Below are 17716 nucleotides of genomic sequence, written 5' to 3' on the forward strand. Positions count from 1 at the left end.
TTACCTGTAAAACAACATAATATTCTTACATGTAGGTATAAAATAATACACACATCACCTTCCTTTTTATTGTATTTGTTTCAAAACAGTCATTTTTTCAACAAAATACTCTTCACTTAAATTATGAAAACACTTTCACTTTAGTTTTCTCTGTTTCAGGATGATCATACTCTATTTCTACTCTAGCCTTGCCCCGCTTTTTGGTGGCCTTTGGTGTAGCCTTGCCTTTTTTCAATCGTCCATTCTTCATGTTGCTTGCCGAGCTGGGCCCATCTTCCATATCACTATCATCATCAGAGCTATCTTCCTCTTCTGAAATGTCTTCCAGTCTATCAGCAGCATCCTGCAAAAGTAAAATTCTGCTTTATACAAGAACAGGCGAAAGTAAATTCTGCTAAAAATAATTACTGTATTCTTGTAACCCAGACTACAAAGCCAAATTTCTTGATTTTCACAGAAACAGTCAAGTGTAATATTTAAATGATAGATGGAGAAAGGATTGACATAGTGGTGTGCCATGTGGGAAGAAAGCAAAAGGAACAGATTAAAAAGTAATGTTAGAAAGCTATGCAGCATAAGCCAAAAATTTTCAGTATTAACTGCAGAAACTTACTCAAAGAACTATGCAGAGTACTTCATGCAAGGAATTGGGGCTTCAAAAATAAATTCAGAATTTACAGAAATCACTGCAATGTAAAAGCTTCTGAAATTAATGAAAACATACAAATCATGGTCGAAACACTTATTTGGCTGAACTTTTAATAAATTTCTTTTCAAAGACCAGGTGTGTGTGTGTGTGTGTGTATTTACTCATGTTATAAACTAAATAAGAAATCATGAATAACATTTTACCAGGTACAATTTCATATGAGTTTAGAGAAAGTGGCACCCTTTAGGCTTATATACATGATGTTAGGAAAATAAAAAGAGACAGAATTAATTTGGCTCCTAGTGGCAGATACAACAAATGTAACATTTTTATGAAACTTATCTTTGCATGATCAGTGTCATTTCAATTATTTTAATATTTTACTTACCTAATATACTGCTTAAAACTTTTTAAAAATTATCTTTCACTTTATAGACTCAATTTTACACTAAAAAATTAATTTTCAAGATGAATTAAAAAACCTTCAAGTTAAAGACTCTTGAAGAGATGTCATGATGGGCAAAAAAGAATTCTTACTTCTGTAACTACAGGCAGTAATCTGGTATAGAGAAATGGGAAGGTCTCCTAAAACTTCAAGTAGTGTTTCACATACAAAGATGACTTTATATTTAGGATACACCTAGGATGGAGTGCCTGTTATATGCTTAGCTAGAACTGACCTTTTTTTCATGAGTTTGCAATGATTAATTTCCTCTATTGCCTCAGGTGTTAAACTTTTTCATGTAAGGTCATTCTATTCGATGTAAGTTTGCCAGGCTAGTTCAAGGACTTCCGGATTGTTCCATATGCACAAATACTCAGTGTGAGTGATAGTCACTATGATATTTTCCCTTGAAGTTATTAACTTTTTTCTATAACTACTAGATATTTATGAGGTATTGAGAATGAAAATTCTGCGTTCATACTAGTTAAACAGTCAAGCATTTTCTGTTACTCATCCCACCCACTTGTGTTTTCAAGTTAACCTCACATATTTACACATGAAAAATTAATCACCAAAAATGATCAAATTAAAGAAATTATAATGACATTAAAGAAACAAAAAATGGTCATAATTCAAGCAAAGGCCATCATTTCAGAGGCTGGCCAAATGAAACACGAGGTATTCAAAATCATGGGCTCTACATGGCTGTGTGATTTGGCCACCTGAGCACCAAGTGTTAACATTAGTAAATTATAGTATTTCAAAAAAATGTTCAGTACATAATGAATTCCAAATCATTTCTTTAATACACAACCAATACTTAAAAAGAAGACATGTATTTAGACTACTATACTTCCAAACAGACTGAACAAATTAAATAAAATATTGAAAAAAATTTTCAACACATTATTAAACAACATACAGTGATTCAAGTTTCACAAATAAAATCACATTTCAGCACCATATTCCAACTCCACCTTACTTTCCAGGTAAACACAACCAGCAATGTAAGATCAATTCTGGGACTTTCCAAGAATGGATTTAGTCCAGTTTAAACATAAATTTGCCTCATAATTTGCTAAAAATAAACATACTCTGTATACGTATTAAAATCTTAGAATACATAACTTTTACAGCAACAGTCACCTTAGAGAAAGTAGTCTTACCTCTAAATCTTCATCTTCCTCATCACTTTCATCAAAATCTGCAACATACTGTCTCTCTTCATCACTGTCTCCATCTTCCTCACTGTCATCCTAATATCAAATAAGGTATACTTAAAAGATTACATAAATTCACTAATATATGAAAAGGTATAAACAGACATGTTTATTACTATTTTATCAGCATGTTATGCAATCAAACAGTTACTACCACACTTAGTTTTTATTTTTCCTAGCCTTTAAAATAGACGAGGAAATCTTAACATTGCCTGCACTGAAGTAATATGCATAGTAATGTAAATTATGAAAATATTCAAAATGCAGCATATGACAGAATTAGGGCAAATGCTATTCTTATGAGAATCTGCTCTTGGTTACAAAATTTCTGAGTACAGTACAGTTAAACACATTATTGAAATGTTACAAGCTAAAAACATTGTAAAGGATATAACCTGTGAAAAAATTTTCATTCTGAACGTCTAAAATGTTTTACCTCTTCATCATTTTCTTCATTAATGACCTCCTTTTCTAGCTGACCCTCTACATCCTCATCAGTTTCCACTAACTCTTCTTCGTTCTCAGACTCGACTTCATCAACTTCACTCTCCTCCTCCTCTTCATTATCCATTCTTACATCAAAGGCTTCCTTCGGGAAATTGTAAATACGCTCATACTGTAAAATAAAGGCAAACAAAGATTGAAAGATATATAAAAAATTTTAAAATAAACATCCACATCCTAAGTCACAGTATCTTGTCTGATGTTGCTGTAAAAATGCAAAAATAAATTTGGTTTATTATTGAGTATCAGGTAGTCCAAGAAGATAAATGAACCAATTTCCTCGGCACTCATTGGACCGATACAAAGGATCTGGTTTGCAATAGGAAAATAATTATATTTTTAACAAATTATGGCCACTTAAATGGGTGATAACAGAAGCAATAAAAAAAACTTAGTCCAATAAAATTTTATCAGGGAACTTGAGTCCAAGACTTGCCATCTGCTAATTGTTAAAGTACGGACATCCACCTCAAATATCTTTTACTGTAAACCAAGAAATATAGTGCAGTAATTACTGGAACTTTTTATTATTATTATTATTATTATTATTATTATTATTATTATTATTATTATTATTATTCAGAAGATGGTGTTCATCATTTGGAAGTAAGACGAGGTAAAGGGAAATACAGAAAGAAGAGACCCCACTTCTTAAAGAAAAAAATTAATTAATAAATTAACAAATAGATAAAAATGTATTGAAATGCAAGGAGAATAGTGTTAGGGTAGTAATGTATTGCACTTCAGCCAGACCTAGTTCCACCTGCACACCTTCCTCTGGGAGGCAATTCATTCCTCGCTATAATGTGGTTTCGGTTCCACAATGCTGTAGGTCCCGCTTGCTGAGTAACCAGTTGGTTCTTAGCCACGTGAAATAAGTCTAATCCTTGGGCCAGCCCTAGAGATTTCTGTTAATCCCAGCTCAGTGGTCTGGTAAAACTAAGATATACTTCTTCCTCTGGGAGGGCCTGCCCTAGTCCAACAGTGTGAGTAATAAGGACCTCTGGAACTGAGAAGTTTGACAGCAAGAGCACATTTACTGCATATTGGTGCTACTGTTCAGCAAATCTGGCTGCTCTCAGCAGACAAGGGGATCAGGGGACTGTACTCAGAATCTGAAAGACCCTGTTGAAACACTCTCTACAAAAAGCGACAAACTGAAACCATTTGTCGCTATCCAAGTCAGAATCACTACTACTTGTGGTGAAACTCTACCAGCACGTAACTACTATCTAAAAGAGATATACCCTCTAGGCATGAAACTCCACACTGGAGAACAGTATTCTAGTAAATGGTACAAATGACCTAAAACAGGCTGCACTGATTTTATCACTGTTAAAATATATGAAGCTCCATAAACAATACCTTCATTCCTCATGTATTTCCTAAACTTTACATGTTTCATGTTAGATGTACAAAGGTTACACCTAGAATAGTTAAAGCTTCAGACTCGTTCAACAAAGTTCCATCCACTTGAAAGGGAGGATGGGGTGGGAAATCTGTACGATATCTGCTATTCAATAGTGTTTTCGTTTTACTGGAGTTCAGCCTCATCCCACCGACTACACCATTCCCTGATCCGGTTCATGCCCCAACTGAGGCTGAGGACAGCTTCATTTCTCAAAAGTGGAGACTACTACACCCATTAGTGTTGCATCATCAACATACTGAACAGTTTTGTTTTCCAGGCCAATTATGTCACTTGCATACACTAAAAATAACAGTGAACAAAGAACACTGCCCTGTGGAACTCCAGATACAACAGGTCTTGGTTCACTAAAGATCTTGTCCACAGCAACTTGCTGCTGCCTACCTGTAAGGAAATCTTGAAGTAATCCTAAAACATATCAACCCACTCCCAGATCCTAAAATTTATAAATAAGCACCTTGTGATTTACTAGATAGAAAGCAGCAATAAAATCAATCTGAATTACTCTGCACTCAAAACCCTTATCAGGGTTCCCTTGCAAGTGGTATGTCAAGTCTAAGCATCGCAGGTACCTAGCTGCTAGATATATGCATATTGACTATCAACTAACAATCCTTAAGATTCAGCATATTTATATGGTGGCTTAAAAAAAGGTTTTTCACCAACTTTGGAGAGCACAGGGCAAATAGCGAGTGGCCTGTAGTAACTGCAGTCTGCAGATATGCCACTCTTTGGAAGAGACGTTGTATTACTAAGCTTGCGCTCATTCGCAAAGATACTACGTTGACATAGACATCTATAGTATCTACTAAATTTGGGAGACAACACACTAGCAACTTTTTTAAAAAACAAAGGGAAGAAATCATCAAGGTCTTCCCACCCCAGCTATCAAGATTATCCAGAATTTTCTCAACATCCCTGGAGCAAAATGCAAATTTTGTAAGAAAAGGTTCAGGATGACAAGTATCAGGGAGAGAAAAATCCTCAGCTGATTGTTTAGCTTCAAAAGCTTGATGAAGCAGTTCAGCCATTTCCCTAGGGCCAGTAACCAATCTACCATCATCTGTTAGTAGTGGTGAAATGGAAGATGAGCATGACCCAAAGACAGACTGTGCAATTTGGTCCACCACAGATGAGGCTGAATAATTCCTTCAAGTTTCCACTTCAAGGAATTATTGCAATTTCTCTCAGCTGTATGATAAGTGTTGTTTTGCTTCCATGCATTGAATTTGGTCTGTTTGTCGAGGTAGGCTCGTCTACATGTATCATCAAATCATGGCTGGACATTTGTTCTAAATTTTATAACCTTTCTAGGGACATATCTAATTAAAATAGCCATCAGCACTTCATTTAACTTCTTCTTGGAATCAGGATCTAATACAGCATCTGAAATATTAAGTGCCCAACAAGCTTCAATAATGTGATCCCAATTGGTGGAATTAGGAATATACTGAATGACAGATATGCCGATCTCAATGGAACAATGGTCATTAGTGCCTATATATTCACAGATCTTGGACTTCACAACAGCTGGAACATCTGTGAATATGAGGTCTAACCTATTACCAGAAATGTGCATGGGTTCCTCAATTAGCTGGGCAAAATCAGAGGACACAGAGAAATTAAGAGCAGACCAGCCATGTTGATCTGCGGAATTTTAATTTAGCCACTCACTGTGCTTTGCATTACAGTCTCCACAAATAACGAATGAAGCTTTTGAATCCTATGACTAAACCATACTAATCCTCTCCAAAAGATAGTTATGCATAGAGTCGTCAATATTTGGATTACTTACAGAAAATTTTAAAACAAGAACTTCATGGCTACTACACCAAATTTTTCTGACGATAAATAGGTTGTCCTGACTTACAGTATACAGCCATACCTTGCGCATGCGGGATGTTACGACAATAAATAAAGTCAGGGACATCAAACCCCAGGATTAAAAACTCAACCTTAGACTTGTTACTACTTACAAGAGTCTCAGATAAAAACAAATTGTAGTTATGGGCACAACTCTGAGAGATCAAGAAAATTCTACCTTAAGCCCCAAATATCTGTGTCAAGTGCTTTGCAATTTTTCTTGCTGTAATAAGTAACAGGCCTAGGGTTTGGCTCAATGTCTCCCAAAAGAATTAAAATTAACATAAAATCAGAATCAAAACTATTAAATAAACTCACAACAATAGTAACACTGTAAAAATCAACAGAACAATAAACAACAATACCATCAACAACAACAGTATTTACATTAAATACAAAATTTCTGTTGAGAGTACAGTATAAATTAACATCACTATACATCACTGAAAAAAGCACCAGAAGCAAATGGTCAACCAGTGGAGCTGGCACACCTTGTAAGGCAAAAGAAATCTGACAGGTTTGCCACAACAAACTGGAGATCAACTGCAACATATATGTTTTAAAACTTCATCCTACTTAATAAGAAAGTATTTAACAAAGACTCTGCTTGGATTTAAATTGGTTCAGGCTTTTAATCAGGCCAAGGGCAGTTGTGAAAACACAACAAAGTATGGCTTAGCGAAGAAGAAATCACACGAAACACCAATGAGGTCACCACACATAATACCTGAAGAATAAATGCATTAGCAATACAGCTGATACTGGGAGGCTTATTCAGCAGGATCATCAGGCAATAACCAGGACACAAACAGATTCAAGTCTTTAGAATACAAGCCTATCAATCATATTTGGCTTTAATTCATTGTTGAATTCCCTAGATATAACTTCCTAATATTGTATATGGAAAAACAACAATAACCAGAAAACCACTCACTGAGTGACGATGCAAATGCACATCTATGATCACATTTGTGTGAAAATTTCAACAAAACTACAACAAGGGGACTAGGAGGAAGGTAAGTACTATGACTGATCAGTTTGTATAAAAAGTTTTGTTTGAACTATTTCAAGAAAAATCCTTCAATCATAATTAACCTGAACAGATATTTGGGAGAGAGGATGAAAAGGATTAAGTCCAGCTACTGTGAGGTTTAATGGTTTTGAAGAACAGTTGGGGACAGAAAATAGTCAGGTTCTAAGTGCCAAAAATAATCACAGTTTCCTTCATAAAGGTGGACACCCTGGATATGTAGTAATAAATTGTACCTGAGTCAAGTAGCAACTTAATAATAAAAAGGGAAAAGCAAGCAGCTTATAAAAAAAAATTGAAAAGCAAAAGTAAACCAACCAAAGGGGATATAGTAGCTTGTAACCCTGGAAGTCTACATCTCATCAGTGGTTGAAATGATCATGGCATGGCCTGTTGCAACTAACAGTCATAAGAAGCACAATTCCACTGCCTTGGGTGTAACATCTTTCAAGAAGCAGTTGACAAGTATTTGCACTTAGGACTGCAGAAATCCCAACATTTCTTTTAAAGGCTAAAGAAGTTGACAGTGTCCTGATTTCATGAACTGTCACTCTCATCCAAGAGGTTCCTTCTTCATAGACATCAGAGTATGCTAATGTCTTAACCAATAAGATACCAAGATCTTAGAGGCATATCCTTCCCTCCGGTTAGTAGATAAGTAATGCCTATATTTCATCCTTCCTAAGATGTCTCATCCTTTTAAGATGGTACTGCATGGAGATATTTCTCTTTTCATTAAACATACCCATAACCTATAAGTTGCAGAATCATTATTCTATTCATGTTGCCATTAATTATGGAACCTTTCAGTTATTTATAAATCAGTTAAAAGCACACTATAGGTAATTTGTTGCTTTTAAAGCAAGATCTGATCTGCAGTTTTATTTTCACAAATACTGAGATGGACAACTAGGCAATATGTAGTTGCACATATTTATGTACTTTTTTTAATTACACAAAATGTAGAGCATATCTTAAATTTAATACCTTGGAATATGTTTTTAATTATAAAAAATGTAAAGTATGTCTTAATTTAAGAATTTGGCATATTATACATTTCACATTACTGGTCAGAGTGTTTGTTCCTATAAAAGTATACACTGTAGACTGCATGTTAAAAACAACCTAGATAACATTAAAGACTATCAAAATTGTTCAAATCACTGGTGTTTAAAACTTGTCATAAAACAGTTTTTAATGTAAAAGGTAAGTAGTTTTACATATTCACCCAATGTGTCATGGGGAGTATTTATCAGTTAGTTAGTTATAAATGATTTGTTTAACCAGACCTCTGAACTCTTATCAAATATCATTATGAATCATCAAGCTCATTACTATAATTTGTAATAATTACAAAAACTACTAGTGTTTTACACAATTATATGACTGACCAAACTGTACAAACAACAAAATGACGACTTCTTTTTACAAATATTCTATTAACAATATTATTAATAAAGCCTCTTGGTACAATGATGTGATTTCTAAACTGTAAGATGGAAATTTCCAAAGTCTACAACTGACTGTGAGATACTGCAGTTTAATCAGAACACTAAGCCAGATTTCTCATGTCATAGAACTGGCCACCTCAGTTTGTGAAAAATGGTATATTTGGGAGAAAACAGGAGTGGCAAAGTATATATATGCAAAACAGCTCTGTAAACACTGGCAGACTTCTCTGACACAGTACATTCCAGTACAATAATGCCAGGAATCATTGCTATTTGATGGGAATAGAGATACTGGTTGTTATGGGAGACATTCAGAACTCAAATTTCTCAGATACTTACAGTTCCTTCTTTCAGTCTCTGCAAAAGTTGCTTCTCAATTGCGTTGTCTATTCGAGCAGCTACTAAAGCCTTTTCTTCTCGCCTCCTCAGTCGTACATCTATGTTACGTTGTATTGGGATCAGCTTTTTGCTATAAGAATAAAAAGTTATTTAACAGACATTTCTCATAAAACACACAACTGTAACATGACAAGTCAGAATGGCAAGGTTGAGACCAATTCAAATTGTAAGCATGCTACAACTCATTAATGTTTAGTTGTTTACTATTATCAAAATTGTGAAATAGCTCAAATAACAAGTACAATTAAGTCACAGTTCTACTATCACTTAGCTATCCCAAATGACTGGTTCTTAATTATTTTTTTTTTTTGTGTAAGGTAAAACCAGGAGTAAGAAGAAGCTGGACAAACTGGTGAAGGAAATAAAAAAAAAATGAATGGAAAGTAATCAGTAGAAAGTAATGTAGCTGGGACAAAAGGGCTGCCACAAAGAATGTTTAGCAGCATCTACTAGGTGTCACAAGGGACACATTGTAAGCAGTACCCTAAATGAAGTGTACAGTAAGATGACTGGGGAATGTTATAACTGATATCGTCGAGCATTCGTTGACAGTCATCCATCCACATACCAACTAAACCCAACACTGCTTATCTTCACTGACTGTAAGACTAAAGGAATAGTGGGAATTATATGCCACTACCAAACACTACAATAATATACTGCATTCAAAATACAGTATCAGTATGAAATAATATATGCTACAATACTATACAATAGCTACTTACTGTTTCCCTTTTAATTTGATCTTCCTCATACGAGTCAAATACTGAGTGATCTTTAACAATCGCTGCCGGCATTTTTGGCGGAAATATTTTTTCCAGAAAACCAGGTTTTCATCTATCTGCTGCAAAGCCTTTACAAAATTCCTGGAAAGCTTGACCTTTTCCCATTGCTTGGCTGGGAAAAAGGCTCTGAAATGACAAAGAATAAACGAATGAAAACAATACGCCTTCAGTAACCAGATATGATTTAAAGTCCTGGTTGCACACAAACAAAAGATACATTATAAGGTATAAACCACTGAAATTCTTAATATTTCATACATGTTCTCACATACTGTACATGTGTATTTACAATATGGCATACGCCATAGATTTACATAACTCATAAAACCAAAAATACAAAAGAATACTTTCATTGGTACTTACTCAGATACATGGCAAAAACCTTGTTCAATGCAGTACAGTAGTAACAAATTTTTTGTCAAATAATTTTATGAAGCTTTGATTGTATACAGTTCTATGCTAGTCACTCATATTGTCTGTCCAAATTACAATTAGTAGCAACATTTTTCATACTACTATGAAACTCCACAGTTGAAACTATAGTGCAATAGCATTCTCAAGACAGGATAAATGAAGCAATACTGCATGTTTGCAAAATTCTTTGTACTTTATCATTAGGAACCTGCATTTATACCCATACAATTGGCAAGAAAACTTACAGAAAAACAGAGTGCCATGTGTTGCATACATAACCTGTGAATCACTGTTTTCAGCTAAAAGAAAGTGGGGTAACTGGAAACTAATCATTAAAGCACTTGGACTGACATCATCTCGCTCCACCATCCTTGCCCTATCCATGTACAACTACAGAGTTAAGATTTCAGCAGTACTGTACAACTTTTTAAACTTATCCATAGGATTAACTATAGTGAGAATCATATTTAAACATTAAGTACAGTGGAACTTGCTTCATAACAATGTCACTATCTATGAAGACATACCTGGCAATCTGATAGGACACCTGATCCAAGGGACTTGATGCATTGTTATCAAGTTTTCCTATCTAGTATGAAAATCAAAAAAATATACGATATTATGCTTACAAGATCCCCATGGTCCCTAAGGAGAGAACTCAGAAAACATTCTATACCCAAGACAAAGAGAATTCTGGAAGCATCTATGTTACCAGAACCCACAATTAAAAAAAAACACAACCTGGTCCATAAAAAAATAAAAACCATGATATCAGTCTTAAAACATACCAACCATTTACAACATGAAATGGCTTCCACACTTAAAACTTATTTGAAATACAGGTTTCCTCCATCAGCTATAATAGTCTTGGAAATAACAAAGGACTTTCCAAACTTGTATACAGTACTAGGAATTCCCAACACAATCATACAAACCAAGTTCATGGCATCACAAAATACATTATAAACTAAAATATTCTAATAATATAATAATATACAGTATATAAGAGGCACAAACATGTGAATGGCATAATTTTTGGAAGACTAGTTTGATCACTTGATTTCAAATGGCTTCTTTTCAGGCAGGAAACTTTCTAAGACCCTAGTACCTCCACAGCAGGGTTAGTCATCACAAGCTTCTACTAAAGATGACAAAAATTCTAACTGCATTTTGCATTTTCAGTCCCAACATGTGTCACACTGAATGAATAAGCAAATCCTAGTAAGACACAAAACATTTTAGCTGAAAACAACTAGTTCATAGAACAAGCTACAGACAGGTCCTTTTCCATCTAAATAAAACAGAAAATGTTAAAACACAAATATATTCTTCTCTGAACCAAATAAAAAATGAGGCAGCAAAAGAAAAAAGAGCACCACCTCTGGGTGGAAAAATCAGCTTACATGATTACAGTACATCAACTGAATAGAGGTGCTATCTGTGCCAAATGATCTACCCACAATACACATGAGTACACAACTAACAGTTATTGTACCCACTAATTGCCAATCCTACTGCAAATCAAAGAAAAATTCCAATTTCAATCTAAACTACATAACTTTAAAGTTTTGTATGACCAGTTTGGGTTTAAATGCCACAATAATTCCTTATAAATGCTGTAACACAGCATCAGTTGAGGATACATGCTAATATACTGTAACTAGGAAAATCAAATTCCAATACAAGTCATCATACTTGCCTTTCTGCTGTTCTCATGTAGAGGTAAAGTATACCTTTTTCCTCTCTAACAGTTGCATATTGTGTGTTGGCCAAGGGACATGAACTACGACTGCACAAACCAGTTAGGTTATATTCATTCCGACAGAATCTCTGACTCTTTGCTCTGAAAGTAGAAAATGACAAGAAGTCAGTAATCAGTCATGGTACACATTAAAGAAAAATTTAACCATGAATCTTAGTATAAATAAGCTGTTTGGGAAATTTATGCTGATAATTCAACATTCAGAAAAAACATATTCTTCTACATGTGGTAAAGAACTACATAAGTCTACAAATTTTTGCAACATTTGCCTTCATATTTTCAAGAAATATTATATACTTGTGTACTCCTATACCTAGCACTGTCAATGTAATTCTAATGCCTGCTGTAAGGCAATTTCTAGACACACCCCCCAAGTAGAAGAGAGTTCCAGTTCCCTCATGTCTAAGTATGCACCAAGATCCCTTAGCAGCTCTGCTGGTGGAACTGGTAATTAACATATTTGTGTGTCGTCTGTGTCAAATATCTGCATTCTCACTCCCCGGAATTTCCATCATGTTAGGCTTCGTAACCCTGTTATCCTAGATCTACAGGAATAGGCAACAAATGGTTCCTAGGGCAACACGGCTGAACTTTCACTCCCCAAAATTTCACTCATGTTACGACTTCGTAATCTGGTTATTCCAGACCTAGGGGCATGGGCAACAGATGCCTTCATGCCTGTAGCATTTATCTAGTGCACTGTCAAGCAATAATTCAATGAATAAAATATCTTTTTAGCTAAACAGGTCACTTCATATGCATATGCTTCTACCTTGGAATCTGAGGCATCAGTTTTTAAAGTCAAGAGTCATGAGGTCAAGTCATTCAACTTCTGTGGCATTTAAGACATATGTATACATTAATACAATTCTGACAAGGCCAACTGGATGTCGTCTTCTACTTTCATCAAGTTTTACTCGAGGGATCTAACACTTAAATCGACAGATGTACATTCTCCTCTCTCCCATAATAGTAACTGCTGTCCAAACTGTGTCACATCCTATGGAAAAAGAAAGAAGGGTTGGGGCAGACTCATCATCCTCACTCACAAAAGTGTATCTAGGATACCTGTCATTTCACCTCATCTTCACAGCAAACATCACCTTTTGGTAATTCTCTCAACATATGAATCCAATTCTAAGTACAAACCATGACCATACTAACTAGGCCCTTATCTAGTCATGACTGTTGTTAGTTCCAAACTTCTGTTTGATGCGCTTTGGTCTGCCAACAATGTCACTGGCCAAGCACCTCCCCATCAGGGAAAATCTTCTGGACACTGAAGCTGTCCCATATAAACAGCTATCCAAAGTATTGAAAAGCTTGTTCGGTTTATAACAAATTTTTTATGATAAAACACAGTAAATTCTTTCCAATATGTACTAATTACTTTACTAAAATTATCCACCTCACTACCCTTCCTTATTGCAGGAGAGTTAAAACTACGCAGATAGTGACCGGATCCACCTGTAGAGGTGGCGATGGCCCCATATGCACACTTATAACAGGGTAACCCTGACTTTTGTAAGTATTATTAGACACCAGGATTTAAATAATCTAATAATGTTCAAGGAAATTACACCTGTTGGCATCTATAAAAGCACTATCTTATGGTTAATATTAAAAAGTACAATATAATGAAAAAATCTTTACACTTACTGTATCTTAAAAGAACACAATGTTTTGTTTATAATACTCCATGTGATCTGAAAAAGAAAAAGAGAATCAATTAACACTAATATACTCAAGATGTCGAAACCTATGTGCTGCAAGAACCCCTTGTAAAATAAAACTAAATAAATACCCTCACAATGGAATGTCACCAAAGCTACATACTATTAGCAATTAATTACCACAGTTCTATCGATATCATTTAGAAATTCTGAGGCTTAACTTTCTTGGAATCAAGGCCCACATAAATTCCTATTTCATGATATATATATATATAATTCCTAACAATGTAAGCAAGTATCCAAAGTACAAAAACTCAAAATTAGAGTAACGCTGATCCATGAAAACAAAGAATTTCTTAAATTTGTGCTATAATGCCTGGTACAAAATGTGTTCCCTGAAAAATGGATGAAATTACAAAATTTTAACCTTTTACTGTACTCAAGCTATACTCCATGTATCAGGTGTTATAAAGTAAGTAAAATAACAAGTTTGTATGGCTATAGTGCATGAAGTTTTTTACATCATTACAGGCTAATTTCATGAATATACCTATCACCTTGTAACAAAGCTGCACCCTGTGCAACTAAATACTAAATCTTATCTGCGACCGTGGTAATTACTGGGCCTAGACTAAAACATCTATGGTAACATTAAATAATTTCATGATGTTCCAGGGAGATTAAGTAGGACTGGCATTCTAAGTTACGTCAGATATAACCCAGTAAATATACCACTGTTATACACTCTACAACACCCTACATCAAGTTAAGTGAGGGCTCCCCACCCAGGTCAGGTAGGACCCAGCACCTAGGGTGGGGAAGGTTAAGTTAGAATGTACCCATGTATTGTGCTCTATGTCAGGTTAAGAGGGAAAGGTCAAAGGGGTGAGATCCAGGGGGGATAAAACTTCCCAATCATGCAGAATCCAGCCCCTGCACTAACATCAGGTCGGGATAAATCCAGATAAAAACTATTACCACATATTCAATATTTTCTTTTTCTCCCAATCCATAGGACCCTAACTTCCCATCATGGTCCCCAAAAATTTAGATGTGGAGGAAGGACAATGAAGTAACTATGCATTTCCAAAGGAAGTGAATGTCAGAATCAACCAAATCATATCTAACCTAGCCTATGGGTAACTTGTAAAATTTTACATCAAAAACACCATAAGCCTACACCAAACCTTACATTCTTGTGGCATTATTATAGAAACTGGGCAAATTTTTGGTAAAACTGAAGACTTCTACCATGGCCTGGTTCCCGCCAGTCACCAACTGGAATATTTACTGCCTTTTGTTTATGCTAATATCTTTTGTTACATTTATGGTATTTACCACCTTTTGCTTATTTATGTGCAATATGGGAGCCGTGTATAGTATCAGCCCCTTGGGGTGAACATAACATAAACAAAACACTGCAAATAACATAAACAAATCACTGTAAATATCATAACATAAACAAAACACAGTAAATATCATAAAATAAACAAAACAGGGTAAAATACTATAAACATAAATGGGTATAGGCTATATCATAAGCACAAACAAAAGATGGTAAATATTATAAACATAAACAAGAGGGTAAATATCATAAAAATAAATAAAAGACCCTGGCCTAGGCCTAAAATGATTGCAATCCAATTTCTCTGGGGCTAATTGGGGTAGGCTAAAACTAGAGGGTGACTCTGCTAGGACTGCCATGTTATTGTTAGGCTATGCAATGGTTCCGTGCATGTACAAATCATTAGGGAGCTATATGTTCAAGCAGGGATTATTGGCTAAGGAAACTTATTATATAATGAACTAGGGTAGATCTACATAGTAGCTCCAAGACAGCGATTTCCTTCTAACTTGACTTTTTTTACAGTTTTTTGGTTGCTAATTATGGATTTACCTTCAATTTTTGTCACACGAATGTAATTAACCTGTAATTAACCCCTGAAGTCCATCCAACAAGGGGTTTCCATACACGATCTTCACAAGACACAGCACGGATACATCTGTTTCAAATGGTTCATATCCCATCTGGCAAGGGCAATAACTTGTTAATGTATGGGTATTGCACCCCCGGGCCAGTACTAAACACAGCGAAGGGACATTCCATTTGGCTGACAACAAACAAATGCACCACCAGTATCAGAAGCCGTAAGTGTAGAAACAACCAGTTTCCAAGGTAAAAACGGTAATTCTATATATTAGCTCCGCACCTGTTTTTTACCTTTTCAACTGGTTTTCTCTACACTTTTAGGGGTTCTGATACTGGCGGGGCATCTGTTTGTTGTCGGCCAAATGGAATGTCCCTTCGCCGTGTTTAGTATTGGCCCAGGGGGGGTTGGGTGCCCATACATTAACAAGTTGTTGCACTTGCCGGATGGGATATGAACGGTTCGAAACGGACGTACCCGTGCTCTGTCTTGTGAAGATCGCGTCTGGAAACCCCTTGTTGGATGGACTTCGGGGGTTAATTACAGGCTAATTAGACACGAGCGCCAAAAATTATAGGTAAATTCATAATTAGCAAGAAAAAAAATGTAGAAAAAGTTAAGTTAGAAGGCAGTAGCCGCCGAAGAGCTACTATATAGTTCTACCGTAAAAACATGCATGGAACTAATACTTAGAATTACCGGAACTAGTGTACTAACCTAACGTACCTGACCTAACCTAACCTAGTGGGCCACGTTACTTAACCAACCCTGCCCGGTGAAGGAAACTCCACTTTTTACCAAAACCTCCCCTAGCCTGGCCTGTAGGCTAACACTACGCATGCGCAATAGCATTCCAGGATGGCCAGGACACAATAACATATCAGTTGTGATGTTCATTTACAGGTTAATTACAGTCTACCGCCAAAAAATAACGGTAAATTGTTAATAAATAACCAAAATATCCTACTACAGGAAAAGTCAATTCCCAAGGTAGGCTAATACCCGATGCGGGGCAGCCCCATAGTTCTACCCTAATTGGAACTTTAGTACGCCCCTTTGGCATATTTCTCTTTATACTAAGCTTGATGATAGATGTTATTAACCTATCCTACGAGCCTTAACCTTCGCCTAGTAGCCTAGTAGCTTAGAAGTGGACTTCCGCCTACCGTACTTACGGTAACTTAGGCTGTCTAATTCAGTTAAAACCATTTATTTTTATACGGTTTTTTATTTTAAAAAAGGCTGTTACTTTAACAAGATACTCAATCTTTAATTAAAAACTCACATCGTCACTCTGCATGGCTGAAATTTAGAGGTTATTATCGAATCCACACATGAATTTACGTTGCCGCAACACGTTGATCCGCGTTGACCCTTAAGACAGAATCAAAAAGGGTCGGATAAAGTGTCAGTATTTTAAACGATTTATTACAATTATATGAATTATTACCACAATAAAATTGTTTTATAAGCATTTTGATAAGTCTTAACTATTATTTTAAGTCATTAAATTTCTGATTAGGCCGGCTATTATGTTGAAATAGCAGTAAGAAAGAAAATAATTCCCGTTTTCTATTTACGTTATGTAAAGCATATGCTATTTAAGCCAGACATTCAGTACTGTTTTGGTTGCATGGACATGACGTTACCGTTGTAACGGCGCCTCAAGTGCATGTGAGATATTCTTTAATTCACTGTATATGCCATTTACTGATTTTGCACCTTAATTTTTCACATTTGATATGATATTTAGTTTTCATTTATTACCCAATGCTCATTAAATATGAAATTTCTAACTACTTCACCTGTCCTTGTAAAGGTTTCACATAACTGGCAATTCATACTCCCACGTTTTCTTAAACTGAATTACAATGTATTATTTAAAGGCATAACTTAAGACACTAAAAATATATGAATTCTTAAACAGTTCCGACCTAGAAGAAAAGATCATTAGTGAAGTTTTAAGCTAAAATTGATTGACTAATAGAAAGGGATCATTCTAATGAACAATGTGAGGAGCCGATAGCGGGCCCCCAAAAATAAACGCAAAAGATAGATAGATAGATAGATAGATAGATAGATAGATAGATAGATAGATAGATAGATAGAACTCGTACCCTCTCGTCGTATAACACTTGAATACTTCTGAATTTATACGAATCGT

At 35.4% G+C, this 17716-nt stretch overlaps 1 protein-coding gene across 1 annotated transcript; it reads right to left on the minus strand.

Annotated features, from left to right (window-relative positions):
* Positions 1-54: 54 nt before the first annotated feature.
* Rbm13 (RNA-binding motif protein 13) lies at positions 55-16984 on the minus strand. The gene is made up of 8 exons (XM_067108479.1): positions 16838-16984; positions 13611-13657; positions 11889-12032; positions 9716-9901; positions 8931-9060; positions 2751-2930; positions 2261-2350; positions 55-343 (listed from the first exon to the last, which is right to left on the minus strand). The coding sequence occupies exons 1-8, from the start codon at positions 16850-16852 to the stop codon at positions 122-124; spliced, it is 1014 nt and encodes a 337-aa protein (XP_066964580.1). The 5' UTR covers positions 16853-16984; the 3' UTR covers positions 55-121.
* Positions 16985-17716: the final 732 nt, after the last annotated feature.

This window comes from Macrobrachium rosenbergii, chromosome 9, assembly GCF_040412425.1.
Source record: "Macrobrachium rosenbergii isolate ZJJX-2024 chromosome 9, ASM4041242v1, whole genome shotgun sequence".
Lineage (NCBI taxonomy): Eukaryota > Metazoa > Arthropoda > Malacostraca > Decapoda > Palaemonidae > Macrobrachium > Macrobrachium rosenbergii.

Excerpts from the sequence above, each read along its gene's own strand:
- Rbm13 (XM_067108479.1), bottom strand. Across the intron at positions 12,033-13,610 it reads TTGTGTTCTTTTAAGATACA|AGCAAAGAGTCAGAGATTCT; the intron begins GTAAGTGTAAAG and ends TTCTACTTTCAG. Across the intron at positions 2,931-8,930 it reads AGAGACTGAAAGAAGGAACT|TATGAGCGTATTTACAATTT; the intron begins GTAAGTATCTGA and ends TTTATTTTACAG.